Raw genomic sequence first — 21,799 nt, 5'->3', positions numbered from 1 at the left:
ATATGTCTCCAACTGGTACAGATTTTTTTCCCTAATTTAAACAAAATATGTATGAATGACATCAGTGCCAGTATATGAATTCTTCAATTTTTGTGTTTCTTTTCACTCTGCATCATTAATCGTTTTGTAATTTGAAGAAGTTTGTCCATCAATAAATAAAAACTAAGCATTTCCTTGTGCCTAATCATGCATATTAATTATCGCATGTTGAAAAATGATCATTTAAAATTAGTTGAATCTTTCCTGTTGAATTTCCAAAGTGTACTACCATCACCTTTGATTCATGTGTTACCTATGCAAGTGCTGGCTTGCTTCAGGTGTTTGCGTCTGTGACAGGCCACTAAACATATCATGCAGGATATTCAGTTTTAGTTTCTTCAAGTTTTTCTTGCCAACAGTAAAGATGTTAAAAATGCCCCCAAGTGTAGGCATTTTTTACATGTCAAAAAAAATAAATAAAATAAAAAACATGTAAAGCATGGAAAAGGGGATTTTATTTTATAAACATTAAAAATACATATTTTTAATATAAAAAATATATTACTATTCACAATAATTTTGTGAGTCCATTTTATTTTTTTGATACATTATTAACAAATTTTGTCTATCATGTAGGTTAGTGCAAATGCATCATTTTAACATAGCTATCTACCTATGTAGTTAAATTAGTTAATTAAATTAATTAAATTGGCATTGTTTTGGTTATACCTCATATTGTGAATGCCTTCACAACGAGTTGCGGTGGTATTGTACTACCTCGAATAAATAACTCTTCACCAGTGGAGAAGATTATTGTTATTTATTCTCAGCGTATACCACCACCCAGATGGCACCATTTCAAAGCTTGTTGGCTCCTCTTCGGTGGGTGGGCAGGTACCCTGGTGTTGCAATAGTGACAACCCAGTTATGAAGTATAACTTCACAATATGAGAGATGCTTGATGGTGTGTAGTGATATAGACTATAAAGTATTTAAGGGCAAAGGCCTCATGCTACAAGGTAGAATGGCTATCATGTAGGTTAATGCAAATGCATCATTTTAACATAGCTATCTACCTAGGTAGTTAAATTAATTAATTAAATTGGCATCGTTTTGGAATCGTTAGTGAAATCTCCACTGGTGAAGCGTTATTTATTCAAGGTAGTATAATACCATGTCAACTCGTTGTGAAAGCATTCACAATATGAGATATAACCAAAACGATGCCAATTTAATTAATTAATTTAACTACCTAGGTAGATAGCTATGTTAAAATTATGCGTTTGCACTAACCTACATGATAGTCATTCTACCTTGTAGCATGAGGCCTTTGCCCTTAAATAGTTTAGAGTCTTTAACAAATTTTGTTAATAAAATTTGCTGATTTGTGTGCCATCAGAGGGTTAATGATTGCTTTACACAGTTTGTTCATTTACCTAATAGAATACCAGATGATCCTAACCCTACTTTAACACTCTTGATCTTTTCCTTACAACATCCTTTAAAACACTGTTAAAGGGCTGTTGTAAAGAAGAGATCAAGGTATTTATTAGTTATTCTCTAGGTACTACCTCTGATCAAAATTCGGGATATGGCCTCATCTTCAATGGAGCTTACACTGCATGACATTCTCAGTCTTGTGTCATTTAGGATTAAAAGAATAGTGGGATGATCTGTATGATTTTACTTTGTCTCTTCCTTGGTTGGACTACTATTTCAAATGATCTCAGTATCTGCTCAGATTGCATCACTGCCATTGTTCATCTAAGGATGAAATCTTTTATTCCTCATTCCATCCTAAACCATCGTTTTTTTTTTTTTAAATGTGGTGAGACCATCTAGGATAAGTATATAGCTTGTTGAAATTGGCATGTATCCAGATATCAGTTTCATTTTCTCCCTGCAATCCTCACAGGATTTGTAAACAAGTTATAAATAAATCTCAACTATTTTGAAAACACTAATAGTGGAAATCTTTCATCATGTCCAAATAGTTGCCAGTATTTCTTGCATCTTCCTATGGTATTTGCTGCAACTTTGATCTTTCCATACTTCTGCTCTCTCTTACATCCGGATAGTTCTGATCAAATCTTGCCATGGTATTTGCTGCACCTTTGATCTTTCCATACTTCTTACCTCTGATAGTTCTGATCAAAGGTGTAAGATATGGCAAATGTCGATTGGCCAAATCGAACCCAAGACAGAGTCTTGGGTTCAAATTCAACATCATTAATAAACATACTGATCTAAGATGCTGATGTAATATGGAGGGGAAAAAAACCAACTAAATGGCAAATTTCCTCCATTATCCTTTCCACTTTTTATCAGGAATAGGCAGGTGCTTTTTGCTCTTACAGTGATTGTGAATGCCCCAGGGTAGGGGTCAGCACTGTGGCTCGCAAGCCACATTCAGCTCTTTGAAAATGTAACTGGACAGGTATTTCGAACAAACGGAGGGGTGAAGTGGAAGTGTTTTTTTTTTTTTTTTTTTTTCCTTTGGCTGATGCTGCATAATCTTCCTTTTTTGCATCATATGCCTCTACTAATGCTAATGCTAATCACCTACTTATCCCTGCTGGTAAAATTCCTGTATATCTTTGACAAGACCCCATGAGCTACTCTTGCATCCTATCTCACTGCTCAGAAAATGTCCTATCTGATTGCACAATTACCCCCAGATAATTCAACAGTCAGATATGCAAATTTGGTATGTTACTCTGGGGTTACTGCTACCCATGGACCACTTTCCATTTGTCAATGTTAAACTTCAGTTGCCATCTCAGCTCATCTGCTCAACTTTTCTAGATCCTGTTGCGGTAGCATACTGTCATTAATAACCCAGCCAACCTTTGTATCATCCACAAACTTGGACATTAAGCCAGATATACCCTCATCAATAACATTGATAAATACAAAAAACAAAAATGGGCCCAGCACTGAATGCTGGGGGACTCCTCTAATAACATTACTCCACATAGAGCAGTGGTCATTTATTACCACTGTCTACTGTCTTCCACTCAACCATCCCGTTATCTTTTGCAGCAACTTGTCCTTAATGCCATACTCCTCGTATTTGTAGAGTTATCTTCTGTATGCAACAGAATCTATAGCTTCCCTGAAATCCATGTATATGAGATCAAAATTATGTTTTGCATTATTTTGAATTATTTTTCCTTTGTGATCACATGATAATATCTAATAAAATTGGTCAGACAAGACTTCCCCTTAACAAACCCATACTGTATCTGAACTATAACTGCAATCATGTCTAGATGATCCTGCAGTGCTTCTTTAACCAGACTCCACTATTTTCACCGAACAGAAGTTAAACTATCATCATCAGCCATTTTCAATCCACTGCAGGATGAAGGCCTCTCCAGAAACTTTCCAGTTCCTTCTGTTTTGAGCACTGGCCATCCATTTACTACCCAAAAACTCATGAATTTCATCTATCCATCTCCGCCTTTGTCTTCCAAGTTTTCTTCTAGCTCCTCTTGGGTACCATTCTGTTATTTTCTTAGTCCATCTGTCATCATGTCTTCGAGCTATGTGTCCTGCCCAAGACCATTTTAGTTCTTTAGTTTTGATAAGAATGTCCTTTACTTGAGTTTGCTGCCTAATCCATGTATTTCTCTTCTTATCTAACAGTCTGATTCCCAATATAATTTGTTCCATTCTTCGCTGTGTAGTTCTCAGCTTCTCTTCCATTCTTTTGGTGAGTACCCAAGTTTTACTTCCATAAGTCATGGTGGGGAGTATACATTGGTTCATTATTTTACGTTTCAGACAAACTGGGATATTGCTCTTCAGTATGTGACTATATTTCCTGAATGCTATCCACCCAAAATTTATTCTTCTCTTGACTTCCAGCCATTTATCATTATTACAGCTAATAACTTGTCCCAGAGAAGTATATGACTCCACCTTTTCAATTACTGCTCCTTCAATCATTATTTCCCTTTCCATGGCATACTTGTTCATCATTACTTTTGTTTTAACCATATTCATCTTTAGTCCAAAATCCTTACTAACTGTGCATAACTGATTAAGATTTTCCTCTAATTCTTTGGGATCGTGGCTTATGACCACAATGTCATCTGCAAATTGTAAATAGTTTAGGTACTCTCCGTTCACATTGACTCCTTTCTGCGACCAGTCTAATCTTCTGAAAGCTTCCTCAAGGGCAGTAGTAAACAGCTTCGGAGATATTGTGTCTCCTTGTCGAACTCCTTTCTCGATTTAAATTTTAAATAAAAAAAAAAAAAGTTAAACTAACAGGTCTGTAATTACTTGTGTCATCCATTGATCCCCCTTTGTGAATTGGGGGTGCAATTACAAATCTCCAGTCCATGGGGATCTTCCCTGAGTCCAAGGTTGCTCATAATCATGGCTAAGGTTTTGCTTACTTCCTTTGCTGCCTCCTTTAATATAACTGGATAGATTCCATCCACCCCAGGTGCCTTTCTTATGTTTAACTTCAATAATTTCTTTTCCTATTTCCTCTCAGTTATTACACGTTCATTTAGCTGTCTGTTAGAGCTTAATAAGCTTCTAGCCTCCATTTCCATTCAGAATTTATAACGTGTGAATGTAGATACAAAATACTCATTGACTTTATCAGCTACCTGAGCAGAATCTCAAACAGTCAAACCATCAGTCAAACCTGAAACAGTCAAATCATCGATATCAAGTGGACTAAGTTGATTCATCCTCTTGCTTTTAGTGTTTACTTAAGTTAAGAAGTCTTTTTTTTTTTTTTTTCTTCTTTGCATTCTTTACTAAAGATTTCTTGTAATCTGCCTTCACTTGACTAACTTCCTTTGTGATTTGATTATAGACTAGCATATATCTACCATAGGCTTCTGTGTCTCCTGATAATTTATGTGCATCCCATGCATTGTTCTTCTCTGCCACGAGTCTCATTAGTTTATCTGACATCCATTTAGGCCTAAACCTTGAACAATATTTGTTAGTTGGTATAAAAAGCCTAATAGCTTCTAAGATTAATTCCTTGAATGCTTCCCATTTAAAATTTGCTGTTTTAACATCATCAGTTGATCCCACCGTATAGAATTTAAAAACTGTCTCAAACCATTGTAGTCATCTTTACGAAAGAAAAAACTCTTTCTTTTACCCTTGATGATAGTTACATCTTTAAGTAAATTCCACATCAGTACACTGTGATCACTGTCACCTAGTAGTTCCTTTATCTGCAAATCCTTAATTCATCAATAATCACTGCTGATAATCAGATCAAGAGTGTTATTCCCCCTGGTTGCCTCTTGAACATGCTACTGCAGAAAACAGTCATCCAATAAATCCACAAAAGTCTTGCTTGTGTGCAAGTGACCAACCCACGAGTTGCAGTCAATATTTTTGGAAGTTAAAATCCTCCATTACAAAACATTCTGATTTACTGGCCTGCTCTATTTCTCTGTACAGTTTTTCTGTGTGCTAATCAGCATCATTAGGCTTAGAACACACTCCTACCCTCATTTTTGCTTTCCCAGTGCTTATGTCACACCAAATTTACTCAACATTCCATTGGTCAACAACATCAGCTGGATGCCACTGCCTTAGATTTTATGTGTTTCTTGACTAACAGCATAAACTCTCCTCCCTTCTGTCCTGTCTATCCTTTCTGTACAGATTTTACTCCCCAAATTCCAATTCTGCATTCCTTATGTCTGTGTGACACCACGTCTCCGATATCCCAACTATATCCGCCTTTGATGTCGTGACCAGCAGCTCAAATTCTTGAAAGTTGTTTACTTATTTGAACCATGAGCATTCAATACTAAAATAAGTGGAAATAAATGAATTTAAAAGACTATGTTGCTGGTGTGGCATATACGTGACCGTGTTGAAGTTATGAAGCCACGAGTTGGCGTCATGAATTCTGTTTATTTTATCTGTTTTTTTGTATCTAATATACATATGCCCGACTGGAAGCGACTGTATATATGTTGTGCTATCAAAATGTTGCCCTGACTCCTATTATTGTACTCCTTCTTTTCCTTGGTAGCCATGCAAAAAAAGTGTATGTGCAGTACACTTCATTGAAAATGTAGCATACTAATTTTTCTCGAATCACTCAGTGCAGCCCGTGAAACAAATCTAACTCTCCATACGGGAAAGGCTGGACACCACTGCCCTGCATTATCAAGTTCGAGATATACACTATCAAGTTACGCTATACTGTGATGATCACTATGTTAAATTAGTTATATCTTTAGCTGAATACAAAAGATATATGCCCAACAAGTGATTAAAACCTTCAAACTACTTATTTATCTCATTTAAAACCCTACTATTCTTCTGCACTGCTTGTTGCATGCTATGATATTCGAACTAAAACACTGATACTATAGTGGTATGAGCAGTGAGTCATAACTTACATAAACACCAGCTAAATTTAAAAATTAAGCTAACGGATGCTACTAAACCTATTTAATCTATTTGTAAAACACAATTTAATATCTTAATTATTGAGAACACAGTAAAAATTTCCAAAAAAACTTATCCTTTTGCAGGAGCTTTATATCTACCATGAGCTTCTATGTTGCCGTATTTAATTTATATGCATCCCAGGCATTTATATGATGATCAAAAATAATGATCCAATACCTTAGATAATAAATCATTGTCCTCACTGCTGACCTTCTACAATCACATCTTCATTGAACAGTCATTCCTCAGTTCCTACCATCACTGCTATGTACCAGAAATTCCCAAACCAGGGAAAGATTACTCTATTCCTCATAACTATAGACTCATTTCTCTTAAGAGCTGCTTCAATAAAAATCCTAGAAAAAGACTTGGTATCTCGAGTCCCAAAATCTAATCTCTGATAATCAATATTGTTTCAGGAAAAATTGGTTAGCATTAGCATTAGCAGAGGCATTTAAAGCAAGAAAGCAAGCTTATGCAGCATCAGCCAAAAAAAAAAAATAATAAAATAAAAAAAAAAAATAATAAATAAATAAATAAATAAAAAAAAAAAATTAAATAAATAAAAATAACCACTTCCACTTCACCATTCTGTTCGTTCGAAATACCCGTCCAGCTGAGCCTTAAACTTATTTAGGCTATCAACTTCCACGACAAGGGATGGAAGTTTATTCCACCAACCAACCACCCGCTGGCTAAAGGCAAATTTCCTCACGTCTATCCTACATCTGTCTTTTCTCAATTTGAATTTATGGCCTCTCAGGTGATTATTCTGAGCAAGAGGAAGAATCCCATCAGCATTGAGCATGCTCAAACCTTTCAAGGCCTTATACACCTCTATCAGATCACCACGCTGGTGCCTAGTCACCAGACACTGTAATTTGCAAAACTTAAGCCTTTCTTCGTAAGAGCACCCCTTTGTTCCATTCACTAATCTTGTTGCCCTTCTCTGTACTCGTTCCAGCATCTCTACTTCCTTCTTGAAATGAGGCCTCCAGTCCTGTATACAGTACTCTAGGTGTGGTCTGACCATTGCCTTATACAAGGGAATAATCACCTCCTTATCCCTGCTAGAAAAATCCCTATATATCATTGACAATACACCATGAGCTACTCTTGCAGCCCGTCTGCACGGCTGAGAAAACTTCATATCTGCCTGCACAACCACCCCCAGGTCCCTTTCATTCTCTACCACTGTCAGTGTAGTACCACAGAGTTGATACGTTGCTCTGGGGTTGCTGTTTCCCATATGTAGTACTCTACATTTGTCAATGTTAAACTTCATTTGCCACCTCGAAGACCATCTGCTCAACCTTTCCAGATCCTGTTGCAGCAGCATAGTGTCAGTAGTGTCCTTGACAACCCTGCCAACCATCGTATTGTCTGCAAACTTGGACATTAAGCTTGATATACCACCATCAATATCATTTATAAATACAGAAAACAATAATGGACCCAATACTGAACCACGAGGGACTCCACTAATAACATTAGTCCACGATGAGCAGTGTCCATTGATTACCACTCTCAGTCTTCTCCCCCTCAACCACCCCTTTATCCATAGCAGCAATTTGCCTCCAATGGCACACTGCTCCAATTTGTGCAGCAGTCTTCCATGTGCAACAGTATCAAAAGCCTTTCTAAGATCCAAGTATATAATATCAAAGTTATTCCCTGCATCCAGTTCTTTTGTGACTGCATCATAGTATCCAATCAAATTGGTCAGGCAAGACTTCCCCTTAACAAAACCATGATGTGTCTGAGCTATGACTGAAGTCTTGTCTAGATGATCCTGCAGTGCTTCTTTAACCAGTGCCTTCATTAATTTTCCAGGAACAGAAGTTAAACTAACAGGTCTATAATTATTTGTGTCGCCCTTTGATCCTCCTTTGTGAATTGGGGTTACATTTGCACATCTCCAGTCCATGGGTACTTCCTCTGAGTCCAAGGAAGCTCTCATAATTATGGCTAAGGGTTTGCTTACTTCCTTTGCTGCTTCCTTTAATATAACTGGATAGATCCCATCCACCCCAGGTGCCTTTCTTGTATTTATCTTCAACAATTTCTCCTCCACTTTACTCTCAGTTATTACAAGATTCTCTAGCTTACTGCCAGAGTTGAATACACCTCTGGCATTCCCCTCGCTGAATAACTCCTCGTGTGTGAATGTCGATGCAAAATATTCATTCAGTTTGTTAGCTACCTGAGCAGGATCATCAACAGTTGACCCATCGATATCAAGTGGACCAATCTGATTCATCCCCTTTCTTCTAGAGTTTAAATAAGTAAAGAACTCTTTGCTGTTTTTCTTTGCATCCCTTGCCAAAGATTTCTCGTAATCTGCCTTCGCCTGCCCAACCTCCTTTGTAACTTGGTTACAGATCAACTTGTATGTATCATAGGCTTCTGTGTCACGTGTTAATTTGTATGTATCCCATGCATTTTTCTTCTCTGCCATATGTCTCATTAGTTCATCTGACATACACTTAGGCCTAAACCTTGAACAAAATTTCTTAGTTGGTATGTAAAGCCTAGTAGCTTCCAAGATAAGTTCTTTGAATGCTTCCCATTTGAATTTGCTGTTGGTAACATCATCAGTTGGTCCCACTGTATAGAATTTAAATACTGTCTCAGTCCATCGTAGTTGCCTTTACGAAAGCAATAACCCTTCCCTTTACCCCTAATGGTAGTTACCTCTTTGAGTAAATCCCACTTCAGCACACTGTGATCACTGCCACCTAGTTGTTCATTTACCTGCAGATTCTTAATGCATGAAGAATCACTAAAAAAAAAAAGTAAAGTGCAGCCATTATCAACCCACTGCAGGATGGAAGCCTCCTCAACAATTCATGCTGAGGGAAATGGACCATAAGCTGCCACACTGGTCCAGTGCGGGTTGGCAGATCGACCGTATTCAGCAGTCAGGGGCTTGAACCCCGGTCTACTCAAAGAGCGTGTGCTACTGCACTCCCGCTCCTGCCCACTCGGCTACGGAGGCCGGTTACTGATAATCAAATCAAGAGTATTACTCCCTCTAGTTGCCTCCCGAACATGCTTATGTAGAAAACAATCATCCAAAAAATCCACAAAAGCCTTGCTAGTGTGTGAGTGACCATCCCCCAAATTCCAGTCAATATCTGGGAAAGTAAAATCCCTCATTATAAGACTCTCTGATTTACTGGCCCACTCTATTTCCCCGTACAGTTTCTTATTATACTCATCAGAGTCATTAGGCCTATAGCACACTCCTACTCTCAATTTTGATCTCCCAATGCTTATGTCACACCAAACTGACTCGACCCTGTCCAGCAATGTCGACTGGCTTCACTTCCTTGGATTTTATGTATTTCTTAACTAATAGCTTAACCCCTCCTCCCTTCCTACCCTGTCTATCCTTTCTGTAGACATTGTACTCCCCAAATTCCAGTTCTGCATTCCTTATATCTGTGTGACACCACGTCTCTGAAATCCCCAAAATATCTGCCTTTGATGTTTTGAGCAATACCTCAAATTCATCAAATTTATTTACTAAACTCCTAGCATTGGTGTACACGCAAGTATACATGCACCTGTTCTTTTTCTTAGCTACCCTAACACAACCTATGTGTTTATTTGTACCCCAATGATTCCTAGCAGCCTCTGAACTATCCTGCATCTTATTTTCAAGGCTGCGGCTCATTCCAATAGAAGCAGTGCAAGAATCACTTTCACCTCTGCCAGTGGCTACTGTTAATCTATTAGTCCTTGTATCCCCCCAATCTAGCAGTTTTCCGACCCACCTAACACTGCCTCGATAGCATCAGCAAACATTCTTGCACCCTTTCTATTTAAGTGTATCCCATCCCTGTAGAAGCAGTCTCTCCTGTTAACAAGTACAGACCAGGCTGAAAAAAATTCTACCCCTTGAGCCTTGCACAATCCTTCCAGGGCCGAATTGATCGACAGGGCTCTCATCATATACTCCCTCCTATCGTGTCTGGGCAGAATTGCAGACACTTTCAAATTCAACCCTAATTCACGGCTTTTTTTCAACAGTGACCTGTACTTGTTAAGTAATTCCGCCGGTCTCCTACTCTTAATATCATTAGTGCCAACGTGTAGAACTATATCACCTTTTGTGCCCTTAAAAGATGATATCCGCTCTACAACGTCATCACCTTTGCCCCTGGCAGACATACCCTGGTCCTGTTCCACCTATCCTTTTACAAAGCATGTTTCCCGTTTCCCTGACAATAGAGTCACCAACAACTACCGGGATCCCGGTAGTTGTTGTTATCCCGGGATCTCATGATCAAAGCTGAATTAAACATCAGAAATGCATTTATCCAAAAGAGCATCTTGTCATGGCATGCCTTAACATATCAAAAGCTTTTAACACCACATGGCATTTTGCTATCTTAAGAGATATCCATTCCCTTCACCTGAGAGGTTGCTTACTATACTTCATACAAAACTTCCTTCAGCATAGATCCTTTCAAGTTTGCTATTGGCAAGTCCTCTCACAAATCTATATACAAGAGGAAGGAAGCACTGTTCTCAGTGCTACCTATTTGCAATTAGAATAAATATGACCAAAAATATTCTGAATACCTTCAGAATCTCTATACCGAAGATCCGAATGTTTCTCATAATTCTCAGAATATGAACTTCATTGAAAGGCAACTTGAAATCTCAATTAATAATATTGAGCTTTGGATGGCACAGAATGGGTACTGACTATCTTAACAGAAATCTAGCATCATTTACTTTTGTAACAAACAGAAGATTTATCCTGATCAATGCTTAACAAACCATCCTATCTCAGTTGTGAATAGAGCATTAATCTCTTTAAATAGTCTAATTTTCGATAGTAAGTTGAACTTCTTAGAATATGTTAAGCATCTATGGACAACTTGACAAAAAAAATGAACCTATTCAGAATTATTTCTTCTACAACTTGGGGTGAGATTGGTACACCTTACTTCACTTGGAGAAAAAAAGAAAAGTGCAGCCATTATCAATCCACTGCAGGATGGAAGCCTCCTCAACAATTCATGCTGAGGGAAATGGACCACAATCTGCCATGCTGGTCCAGTGCGGGTTGGCAGATTGACTGTATTCAGCAGTCAAGGGCTTGAACCACGTCTACTCAAAGAGCGTATGCTACTGCACTCCCACTCCTGAACACTCTGCTACGGAGGCCGTACTTCATTTGTATATCCCTCTCTAATTATATCTCACTGAGATTATGGTGCCCTGGTATATGATTCTTCTAAGGCAAGTGTGCCTGCATGTCTTTGTCTTATCCAACATTCTACTTTCATCATTGCTGTAGAAACTAAAGAACATCACCAGTACAAATTCTTCATATGAGGCCCACAAACTTCTCAGTATCAAGAGAAAGATATTACTTCCGAACAATGCAGCTGAAATTGAAAGCCTGCCTGCACATCCCATTTCAGATTATTATTATTATTATTATTATCATTAGCCATATGGTGCAAGGAAGCCTGAGGCTTATACTGCACCAGCCAAAAAAAAATTTATTTTTAACCCTGGGGGGGAGAAAGAGAGAGAGAACAAGGGTCAGAAGTAAAAGGGAATCACCAAGAAAAAGAAGAATGATGATATCCAGCTCAGGACCCTGGGTGTGCCAAGCCCATACTCACCAGATGTGAGCCCTTGGGGTCGATACTTAGCAATCCATAGTTTACAATGTGGTATAGAAATAAACCCAGGGTGAGTCAGCCTACTGGTATTGGTTTGCAAGTACTAACACAAGCTTGAAATATACACCTTGACAAAGTACTCCAAGATCCAAACAGTTCAGATCCCCTATGGTCCTCTGTTACACCATCCTGTGACAATTATTTCATTTCATAAACTGGGGGGAATATTCCTTTGCAAATGTCAACTTTATATTGTACACACACAAAATTATCTTCATTTTAAAAAATATATGCTGATGGGTCAAAGTATAACAGTGGAGTGGGTGCCGCAGCTGACTTCTCCTATAACTTTGTCCCTGTATCACTTTCCACTGAATGCAGCAGCTGTACAGCTCAATTATGCACCATCAAGCATGCACTAGAAAATATCATCCATCTGTCCATCCAAAAAGTATAATATGTACTGACTTGCAGAGTACCCTGGCGCTTCTGTAGCCAGGTGGGCAGGAGCAGCAGTGCGTAGCACACGCTTCTTGATTAGACCAGGGTTCGGGCCCATGATCCACCAAATACGGAGGATGCGGAAAGGTCAGGGAATGACCACCGCATATCCCCGGAGCAATATGGCCTAGTTGCTAATGCTCCTAAAAGCCAAATAACAACAGCAGAGTGCCCTGTTAGCCTTACAGAATACCTCCTTGTCTACCCATCCTTTAATAAAGCATATAAGAAGTAAGTTTATGCTATCCTAAGAAATGAATGTGCAGACAGTGCTGCTAAATATCTATCTTATATAGCCATGTCACATTATTGCATTCCAATATCTTACCTACAGATCTGATGTACGAAGAATATGTAAGGAACAATGGACACTTCTATGGCAAGCTCAATCATATAATAAGCTCCTTTAAATAAAACCTGAACCACAGTTATGGACCTCCAGCTTCTGTGTAATCAGAAAGGTGGAAGTAATCCTAGCCAAAGGAAGGCTAGGATTACTTCCACTTTTTTCTTATTAGGATTTAATGCACACCATCCACTATGAGGCTCCCCACATTCAGATAGATGAAATAAACTTATTGAATCACTTCTTGACAAACAATCTAAAATCGCTGAATACTTTTGTTGATATCCATGTCTCCACTGGTACAGCCATAGCTTTGGACCTGACAATCTGCACTTCATCATTGTTTCCACATAATCAGTGGTCAGTCTTAGAAAATCTGCTAAATAGAGACTGTTATCCAATTATTTGTAAAATCTAAACAACTAGTATCCCACAAACAGAAATCCACACATCAAACCATTAAGGTTAATTATGAGAGCATCCCCTGGACTGAGGAGAAATTCCTTTGAATTAGAGAAGTTCCAATGTATCACCAATACACAAAAGCAGTTCTAAGAGTGATGTGCGTAACTACTGACTATACCGTAAATAAAGTACTGGGTATAAGAAGATCTTTATTATAACTGTTGGAATGTTAGGAATGTTTTTTTTTTTTTTTTAATTCTCTGTGTATTCATTTGCATACCATGAGTTAAGAGCAAGAATGAAATATAAATACACTTTTCTGCAGTAAACTTTATTTTGTAAAGTTATTGAGTATTCCGAAGTATTAGTGAGATGGTACTTATCCAGTTGAGATTGTCTAATATCGCTTCTTTGCTTATGGGTAGATAGTGTTCTACCTGGATGCTGAGTTTCTTGCAAGCACATTTTATCAAACATGTTTCACATTTTGTAACTGTATATTTGTTGCTATATAGTTTCTAGCTTTATTAAGGAAAGTAAAATCTCACATCATATCTTTCCTTTGTGACTAAGTTTATTGTGTGCCATTTGGTTCCTTTAATCCTATTTTGGATAAGGATTTGAAATAATTTTTAGATATATTTTATATAGGGGAAGCTTCTGTAATTAAAATCATCTATGCTGAATTGAGGCTTCTTATTTCTTCTCTTTGACGTTCTTGCAACTTTAGCCATTTTTGCCATGTTTGTAGCTGCATTTATTTTGCTGATATGCTTTAATGTGAAAGTTAAATTATTTTGCGATGCTTTCATAAAAAAAAATACATTAAAAATAATTTTAAATGTTTGGGGAGTATTAATATCACATTATATACTTTGTTTTATTTAATTCTATATTGATCTTATTCTCTTTATTTTCTTTAGAATATCTATCAAAATGTTTGATGATGGCCGATCACAATTGGTTATTAATAATTTGGAAATGGATGATGCTGCAGAATATACTTGTAAAAGCAAAGATCTTGTTTCTTCTTGTAAATTATCTGTAGAGGAAGGTATGTATCCCCTCTCCCCCACTGTTCTGTTGTTCTGTGGTTATATGCTGTTCTGTCAAAAGTATTTGGTTATTCCTAGAAACAGCCTTTACTGCATTTTAAAAGTAAAATATAAAGAATTTTGAAAAGCTGTATCTGAGTTTAATATTTAATTTGGAAATTAGATGAGTGTTGAAAGACAGTATTTGTTGTAAAGAAAGTGTATTCAAATGGCTGAGAATGATTTAAAAATCATGTATGAAATCATCTCATACTTTTAGTATGAGATGATTTCATAAAGCACTGTATCACTCGTACATATATCAGCAGAAGTAAACTTTAAACATACCTCCCCTACCCCAATAAAACACAATGTTTTATAAGATTGCAGGACTCGGCAGGTCATAATCTTCCTATTGCAGAGAAAGAAAAGATCACACCTGAACAAGATTTCTGCTTACTCTTAGAGATTTTCTGTTCCTCACATACCTCCATCATGCCAAAATTCTTTCATATTAACCAACATACTCATTCATGTCTGACTTTAAAAGGTCCCTCATCAAAATAACTGTGCCACTATATATATATATATATATACGTTTGATTAGCATTAGCATTAGTAGAGGCATTTGATGCAAGAAAGCAAGCTTATGCAGCATCACCCAAAAAAAAAAAAATAAATAATAAATAATAAATAAATAAATAAATAAAAAATAACCACTTCCACTTCACCCCTCTATTCGTTCGAAATACCTGTCCAGCTGAGCCTTAAACGTATTTAGGCTATCAACTTCCACGACGAGGGATGGAAGTCTATTCCACCAACCAACCACCCGCTGGCTAAAGGCAAATTTCCTCACGTCTATCCTACATCTGTCTTTTCTCAATTTGAATTTATGCCCTCTCAGGTGATTATTCTGAGCAAGAGGAAGAATCCCATCAGCATGAGCAAGCTCAAACCATTCAAGGCTTTATACACCTCTATCAGATCACCTTGCTGGTGCCTAGTCCCCAGACACTGTAATTTGCAAAACTTAAGCCTTTCTTCATAAGAGCACCCCTTTGTTCCATTCACTAATCTTGTTGCCCTTCTCTGTACTCGTTCCAGCATCTGTACATCCTTCTTGAAATGAGGCCTCCAGACCTGTATACAGTACTCTGGGTGTGGCCTGACCATTGCCTTATACAAGGGAATAATCACCTCCTTATCCCTGCTAGAAAAATTCCTATATATCATCGACAATACACCACAAGCTACTCTTGCAGCCCGTCTGCACTGCTCAGAAAACTTCATATCTGCCTGCACAACCACCCCCAGGTCCCTTTCATTCTCTACCACTGTCAGTGTAGTACCACAGAGTTGATACGTTGCTCTGGGGTTGCTGTTTCCCATATGTAGTACTTTACATTTGTCAATGTTAAACTTCATTTGCCACCTCTCAGCCCATCTGCTCAACCTTTCCAGATCCTGTTGCAGTAGCATAGTGTCAGTAGTGTCCTTGACAACCCTGCCAACCTTCGTATCGTCTGCAAACTTGGACATTAAGCTAGATATACCATCATCAATATCATTTATAAATACAGAAAACAATAGTGGACCCAATACTGAACCCTGAGGGACTCCACTAATAACATTAGTCCACGATGAGCAGTGTCCATTGATTACCACTCTCTGTCTTCTCCCCCTCAACCACCCCTTTATCCATAGCAGCAATTTGCCTCCAATGCCACATTGCTCCAATTTGTGCAGCAGTCTTCCATGTGCAACAGTATCAAAAGCCTTTCTAAGATCCAAGTATATGATTGTAGATTGTTACCGATTATTGGTGTTTTTCACAGAAGAACACGCAAATCTAAAAGAACACATACATCTTTTTTTTTTTTTTTTGGTAGTTGTTGGCCCATAGGCTTCTGTGGCCATAATGCACCTCCCAAGGTTTTTGCAGTACTTTGATCCAAGCCCGAGGCGGGAATCGAACCCGCGACCTTTGGGTTGCCAGGCAGGCACTTTACCCACCTGGCTAGCCCGGTCGGCCACATACATCTAAACATAATAACCACATTATCCCCCTCCCCCCATACTCCTCCTTCAACCCATGCACGGTACTAAGTACTATAGATTCTGATACCTTTCGTGTTTGGGGTTTTCATAAAAAAAAAAAAAAAAAATTTTTTTTTTTTTTTTTTTTTTTTGGTTTAAGGATGAAACTTTCTGTACTTTCCTAAATATAGAAAAAAGTTTTATTTGAGCAGTTTTATAAGTGAGCCATTATTGTTTACTTGGAAATGCATGTCATGTGAAATGGAACTATCACATCTAGTGTAACTGTTTGTGAAACTGTTAGGTTAGATTAAGTTAAGTTTGATTTTTATTTCACTGTGCCACTTGGCACCAGGTGTCATGTGACTCAGTGATCAGGCGAATTCAAGAATTCTATAAAAGTGCTTTGTATTTGAAAGATATAGGCTTTTTTTTTTTTTTTAATATCCAGTTCTTCCATTTTTATTGTAATTACCAGCTACAAGTTCTACAAGCTGTATACTAGAGCCCAGAAGAGAAAGTTACCTTTCTAAAGGAAAAACCTTTTATTAATGAAAAAAAACTAATCTTTTTCAGCTGCTTGGTCACTGGTTGGCATCGGACATGCCTACACGTAGTGAGACTGGAAACTTGAGCAGTAAAGCCAACCCTCCCCCCGGGCTAAAAGTGCAAACATGGATACAAGTGATTATCCACCACTAGAGCCAAAGAGGTCATAATTTAGATACAGCCATGAAACTGATCATGACCTCTCTCTCTCCCAAAGAGACTTAAGACTGATCTGAACAAAGAGAAGCCACCAGCATTCCTGATAATACACTCTTTGTCAACTCAGTCAATGGAAAAAATTTCCCCTTTCGTCATAGAGATGTCTAGAAAATGCAGGAAGATCACTAAAAATGATCAAAGGCAACTGTTTTCCAGTCAGGTGAGCTACTGATAGAGATGACTCAACCTAAGCATTCAAAATACTTGTATTTTGAAATTCAAAATACTTACTAAAATATTTGTGAAACTGTTAGGATAGATTAGGTTAAGTTTGATTTTTATTTCACTGTGGTCAATGTCAATGACCTTTCCCTTCTAAATGTGGGAACTTAAACCTTCTTCCACGTGCCTACCAGCATGTTTTCTGCATTAATCTTTCTGTCTGCTCCCCTGCTCTACTCCCTTCACTTGGGAAGTGGAGGAGAACCCATATGGAAGTGATCACTTCCCTGTGATAAAGGGAAGTGATCTACCTACACAGTGGGAGACCATGTCTTCCTTATAGGTTATTGTAGTGGAAGTTTGATAAGGCTGACTGGAATGCCTTTCAATATCTGGCAGAGTTTAAAATCACTGTAGTCAAGAGACTATCAATGATGCAGTCACATACATCACAGAGAGTATCATCCAAGTACCTGCGAATGCCATTCCAAAAACGTCTACCTGGTTTCCGCCTTTTCCCAAACCATGGTGGAATTTACAGTGCATGACAACAAAAAAGGCTCAAAGCAAAGCACGGGAGTTATTTCGACAATATTTTACCAAGGCCAACTTTCTTGCCTTTAAACATGCACAAGCCAAAGCAAGCTACATCTGCCGTCAGAGTCAAAAGGAATCATGGATCCGTTTCACATCATCTATTACCCAGACAACCAACACTAAAATGGTCTGGGATAAAATCCAGAAAAAGAAGGGGAAATATACATCCCACCCTTCATCGATCCTACAACATAATGGGTGCACTATTGCAGAGCCATCTGTAATAGCCAGTGCTCTTGGGGAAACGTTCTCAAACATATTTGGGATATCTTCCTATTCCCCAGAGTTTCTGGTACTGGAATTTTAGTGCCTGAAAAACTAAATTTCACACCAAAGGGTCTTTCCCTTTGCAGGAATTAAAAAGAGCTCTCTCTCCCTTTCTAAGGCAAGTGCTGTTGTACCAGGTGGGATCCATTATGAAATGATTAAGCACCTTTCACCAACATCTGTGGATCACCTGCTCCTTTTAAATAACAGAATCTATATTGAAGAGCAGTTTCTGGATTCCTGGTGCATGGCAATTGTTCTTGCCTTTGTGAAGCCAGAAAAGAATCCTAAAATCCCCACTAATTTATTATCCTATTGCTCTGACTAGCTGTCTGTGCAAAATCCTGGAGAGAATGGTTAATTTTTATTTAATATAGTATTTAGAATCAAACGGCCTTCTCTCCAGCATCCAGTGTGGCTTCTGAAGGAACCGGTCTGCTCTGGACCACCTTATTAGACTGGAAACATCCATCCAGGATGCTTTTTCCTAAAACGAGAACATTTGGTGTCTGTATTCTTTGACATGGAGAAAGAGTATGACACAACTTGGAGTTTTGGCACCTTAAAAGATTTGCATAGCCTCGGTCCTAGAGGGCATCTCCTTGTTTTTATTGAAAACTTTTTAGCCAAATGGTCTTTCCAAGTTCGTGTGGGATCCTCACTTTTTCACCATCAAAGTAAATTCCATCACAGAACAACTTCCTCCAACTGTAAATAGTGCCCTCTATGCTGATGACTTTAGCATATTTTCTTAGTCATGCAACATCAGGGTTATTGAAAGACAACTGCAACAAGCCATTAATCACCTTAATTCCTGATCACTTGCTAATCGATCAGGTTCTCGCTGCACAAGACCCTTTTGCATACACTTTTGTCCTAAGCATAATTTTCATCCTTAACCTCAAGTAAGGCTTGGACAAAATGGTGTTCCAGTAGTGTCAAAAACAAAATTCTTGGGATTCTTTTTCAATAAAAAGTTGACTGTTCTGGAATATATCCGCTAACTCTGTACAAAATGCACAAGAGGCCTTAATTTTCTCCGCTCTCCGACCCCTACATCTTGAGGTGTGGACCGATGCACCCTACTACCATGCACTTGTATGGTATCCAGACTAGACTATGGGTCCCAAGTATATGCATCTGCCAGAGATAGTATACTTCGATGGCTGAATCCTGTCTACCATCAGGCAATGTGTGTCACTACTGGAGCATTTCGAACATCTTCTCTCCAGAGCCTATACATTGAAGCAAATGAACTGCAAATCTCACTTCAACATAAGTAGTTGTCTCCGAAGTATGCTTTAAAAATGAAATCCCTGCCAAACCATCCTATGTGGACATCTGTTTTTGAGCCACAATGGGAAAATTTGTATAATGCCTGTCAGACTGCCAACTGACCTTTCGGTATTCATGTCCAAGAGCTATAAGAAAGTTTAACATAATGGTAGACAAGGTTGCCAAAGTAATAAGTAGCAGCCCCTTCCACTCTGGCATGCTCACATTCTGGCATGCGAATTTTCCCTTAAAAACTGGGGAAAGTCAGACACTCCATCATCTGTCTACCTGCAGCTCTATTCAGCACACCAGGCTGAATATTCTGACTTTGTGCTAGTTTACACAGATGGCTGGAAGTCGGAATCATATGTTGGATCTGCTGCTGTCCTCCCCGACACTACCATATCAGAGAAGATTCTCTTTGAATGTAGCATATTTACTGCAGAGCTGCATGCTATAAACATCAAAATGCCAGTACCAATGGTTCATTCTATATTCTGATTCTTTAAGTGTCTTACAGGCTTTATTATCAATGAAATACAACTCTCACCCAATTCTGTCTCAAATTCAGCTGAAGATCCATTCTCTCCACGAATATGGGTACTTCTACTTCTGCTGGATTCCCAGCCACATTGGGATTAGAGGAAATGATTTGGTTGACACCACTGTCAAATCAGCTGTTCCCACTAATAATTGTTGCCTGTCAGTCCCCTATACAGACTACATACAAATAATACATCAGAAGATTTACTCCCAATGGCAGGATTCATGGGATAGACAGACCGCAAATAAATTACATGATATAAAGCCTGTAATTGAACTGTGGTAGTCTAGTCTGGGCAGGAATCGAAAAGAGAAAGTTGTTCTTGCTCGGAACCGCATAGGACACAGTCATCTGACACATTCCTATTTGCTGAGGGATGATGACCCTCCTATGTGTGAGTCCGGTGACACAGTTTTATTCATGAAACATGTTTTAATACAATGCCCAGATTTTAATGATATGTGTTTTACCGCGCTTTTACCCAACCCACTGAGCCTTATATACTCGGTCAAATTTTATCAGACAGTGACCACATGCAAGATGTTTTTAAATTTTTACAAACTATTAATATTTACCAATATATAGTATTGGTAAATATTAATTTACCAATTTTATTGGTGCAAAAGTTTTTGCACCAATAAAATTGAAATCCAATCCAATGCAGCTGTCTTTTCTGACTGTAGTATATCTGAACAGATTCCCCTGAATGCAGCATACACACTGCAGAGCTGCATGTGGAGTTAGCCTTGGACCACATATCAACCCCAACATCATTGAGTTTTTATATATACCTATTTGTTGAGCACACTACAGGTTCTATCAGCAATGAGACACAACAATCATCCAGTCCTGTCCCGGATTCAGCAGATGGTTTTCTCTCTCTCTCTCTCAATGAAGGCAGGTTTGACCTCTGCTTCTGCTGGATCCCCAGCCACATCAGCATTACTGGAAATAATTTGGTTGATAATGCAGCCAAATCAGCAAACCCAATGAATAATCTTGACCTGTTAGTCCTCTATACAGATAACAGGCAAATAACACTAAACAACAAATTTTGGGTCATATCTTGTTATGGGCATGAAAGTAAGTTTACTTTATGGATTTTGAGCTGCTAAACAAGGAAATAGTACTTAAAATGGCAGATTGGCTGTTGTTTTCGAAAAAAAGTAGTTTTTTTATATTTATCCGAGGTATTTTTTATTTATATGACAATAAGATTTAGCTACTAATATACCTGTATCAAACATGGGAACTTTTTGCCTTTCACTTGTATTCAGCATCCGGAGCATCCCTTTTCACCATCCAACAATATTCAGCTAACATGGCGGCACTCCATTTGCTTTTGTATCTTTGTTCCATTGCTGCAATGTCTTGATAGAAGTGCTCACCATGTTCATCGCTGACAGCACTACAGTTTGGCAGGAAGAAATCCAGGTGTTGAGTGCAAGAAATGCATTTTTAGTGACATGGTGCACTCCAGTTTTTTGTTTAATGAGATATTCCACAAGCTGCCTGTAGTTGCCAGCTTTAACATTTCCTAGAAAACCAGTTGCATTTCAAAAGGCTCTCCATGCTGATTTGTCGCTATCACTAAGGACACATTCGAACTGTTCATCTTTGAAAAGATACCTTATTTGTGAACCAATGAAAATGCCTGCCTTAATCTTTTCTGTGCTAAGTCTTGAGAAGTTCTCTTGCAAGTATGTAAATGCAGGACCGTTTGCTTCCTAAGCCTTCACAAAATTTTTCATGAGCCCCAGTTTGATATGAAGTGGTGGAAGCT

General features: G+C 38.3%; 1 protein-coding gene across 1 annotated transcript in view; it reads left to right on the top strand.

Annotated features, from left to right (window-relative positions):
* The window catches only part of LOC150087120 (twitchin-like), a 3,511,780-nt gene that overhangs the window by 954,900 nt on the left and 2,535,081 nt on the right, over positions 1 to 21,799 (top strand). Inside the window, 1 exon segment of the mRNA XM_090372971.1 lies at positions 14,253 to 14,383. Coding sequence (XP_090229097.1) covers positions 14,253 to 14,383 — 131 coding nt within the window.

Source organism: Mastigoproctus giganteus, chromosome 4, assembly GCF_048544385.1.
Source record: "Mastigoproctus giganteus isolate SK-2022 chromosome 4, ASM4854438v1, whole genome shotgun sequence".
In the NCBI taxonomy this organism is placed as follows: Eukaryota; Metazoa; Arthropoda; class Arachnida; order Uropygi; family Thelyphonidae; genus Mastigoproctus; species Mastigoproctus giganteus.
Note: the sequence above shows the minus strand (reverse complement) of the source record. Positions and strands in the feature narration are given on the sequence as shown.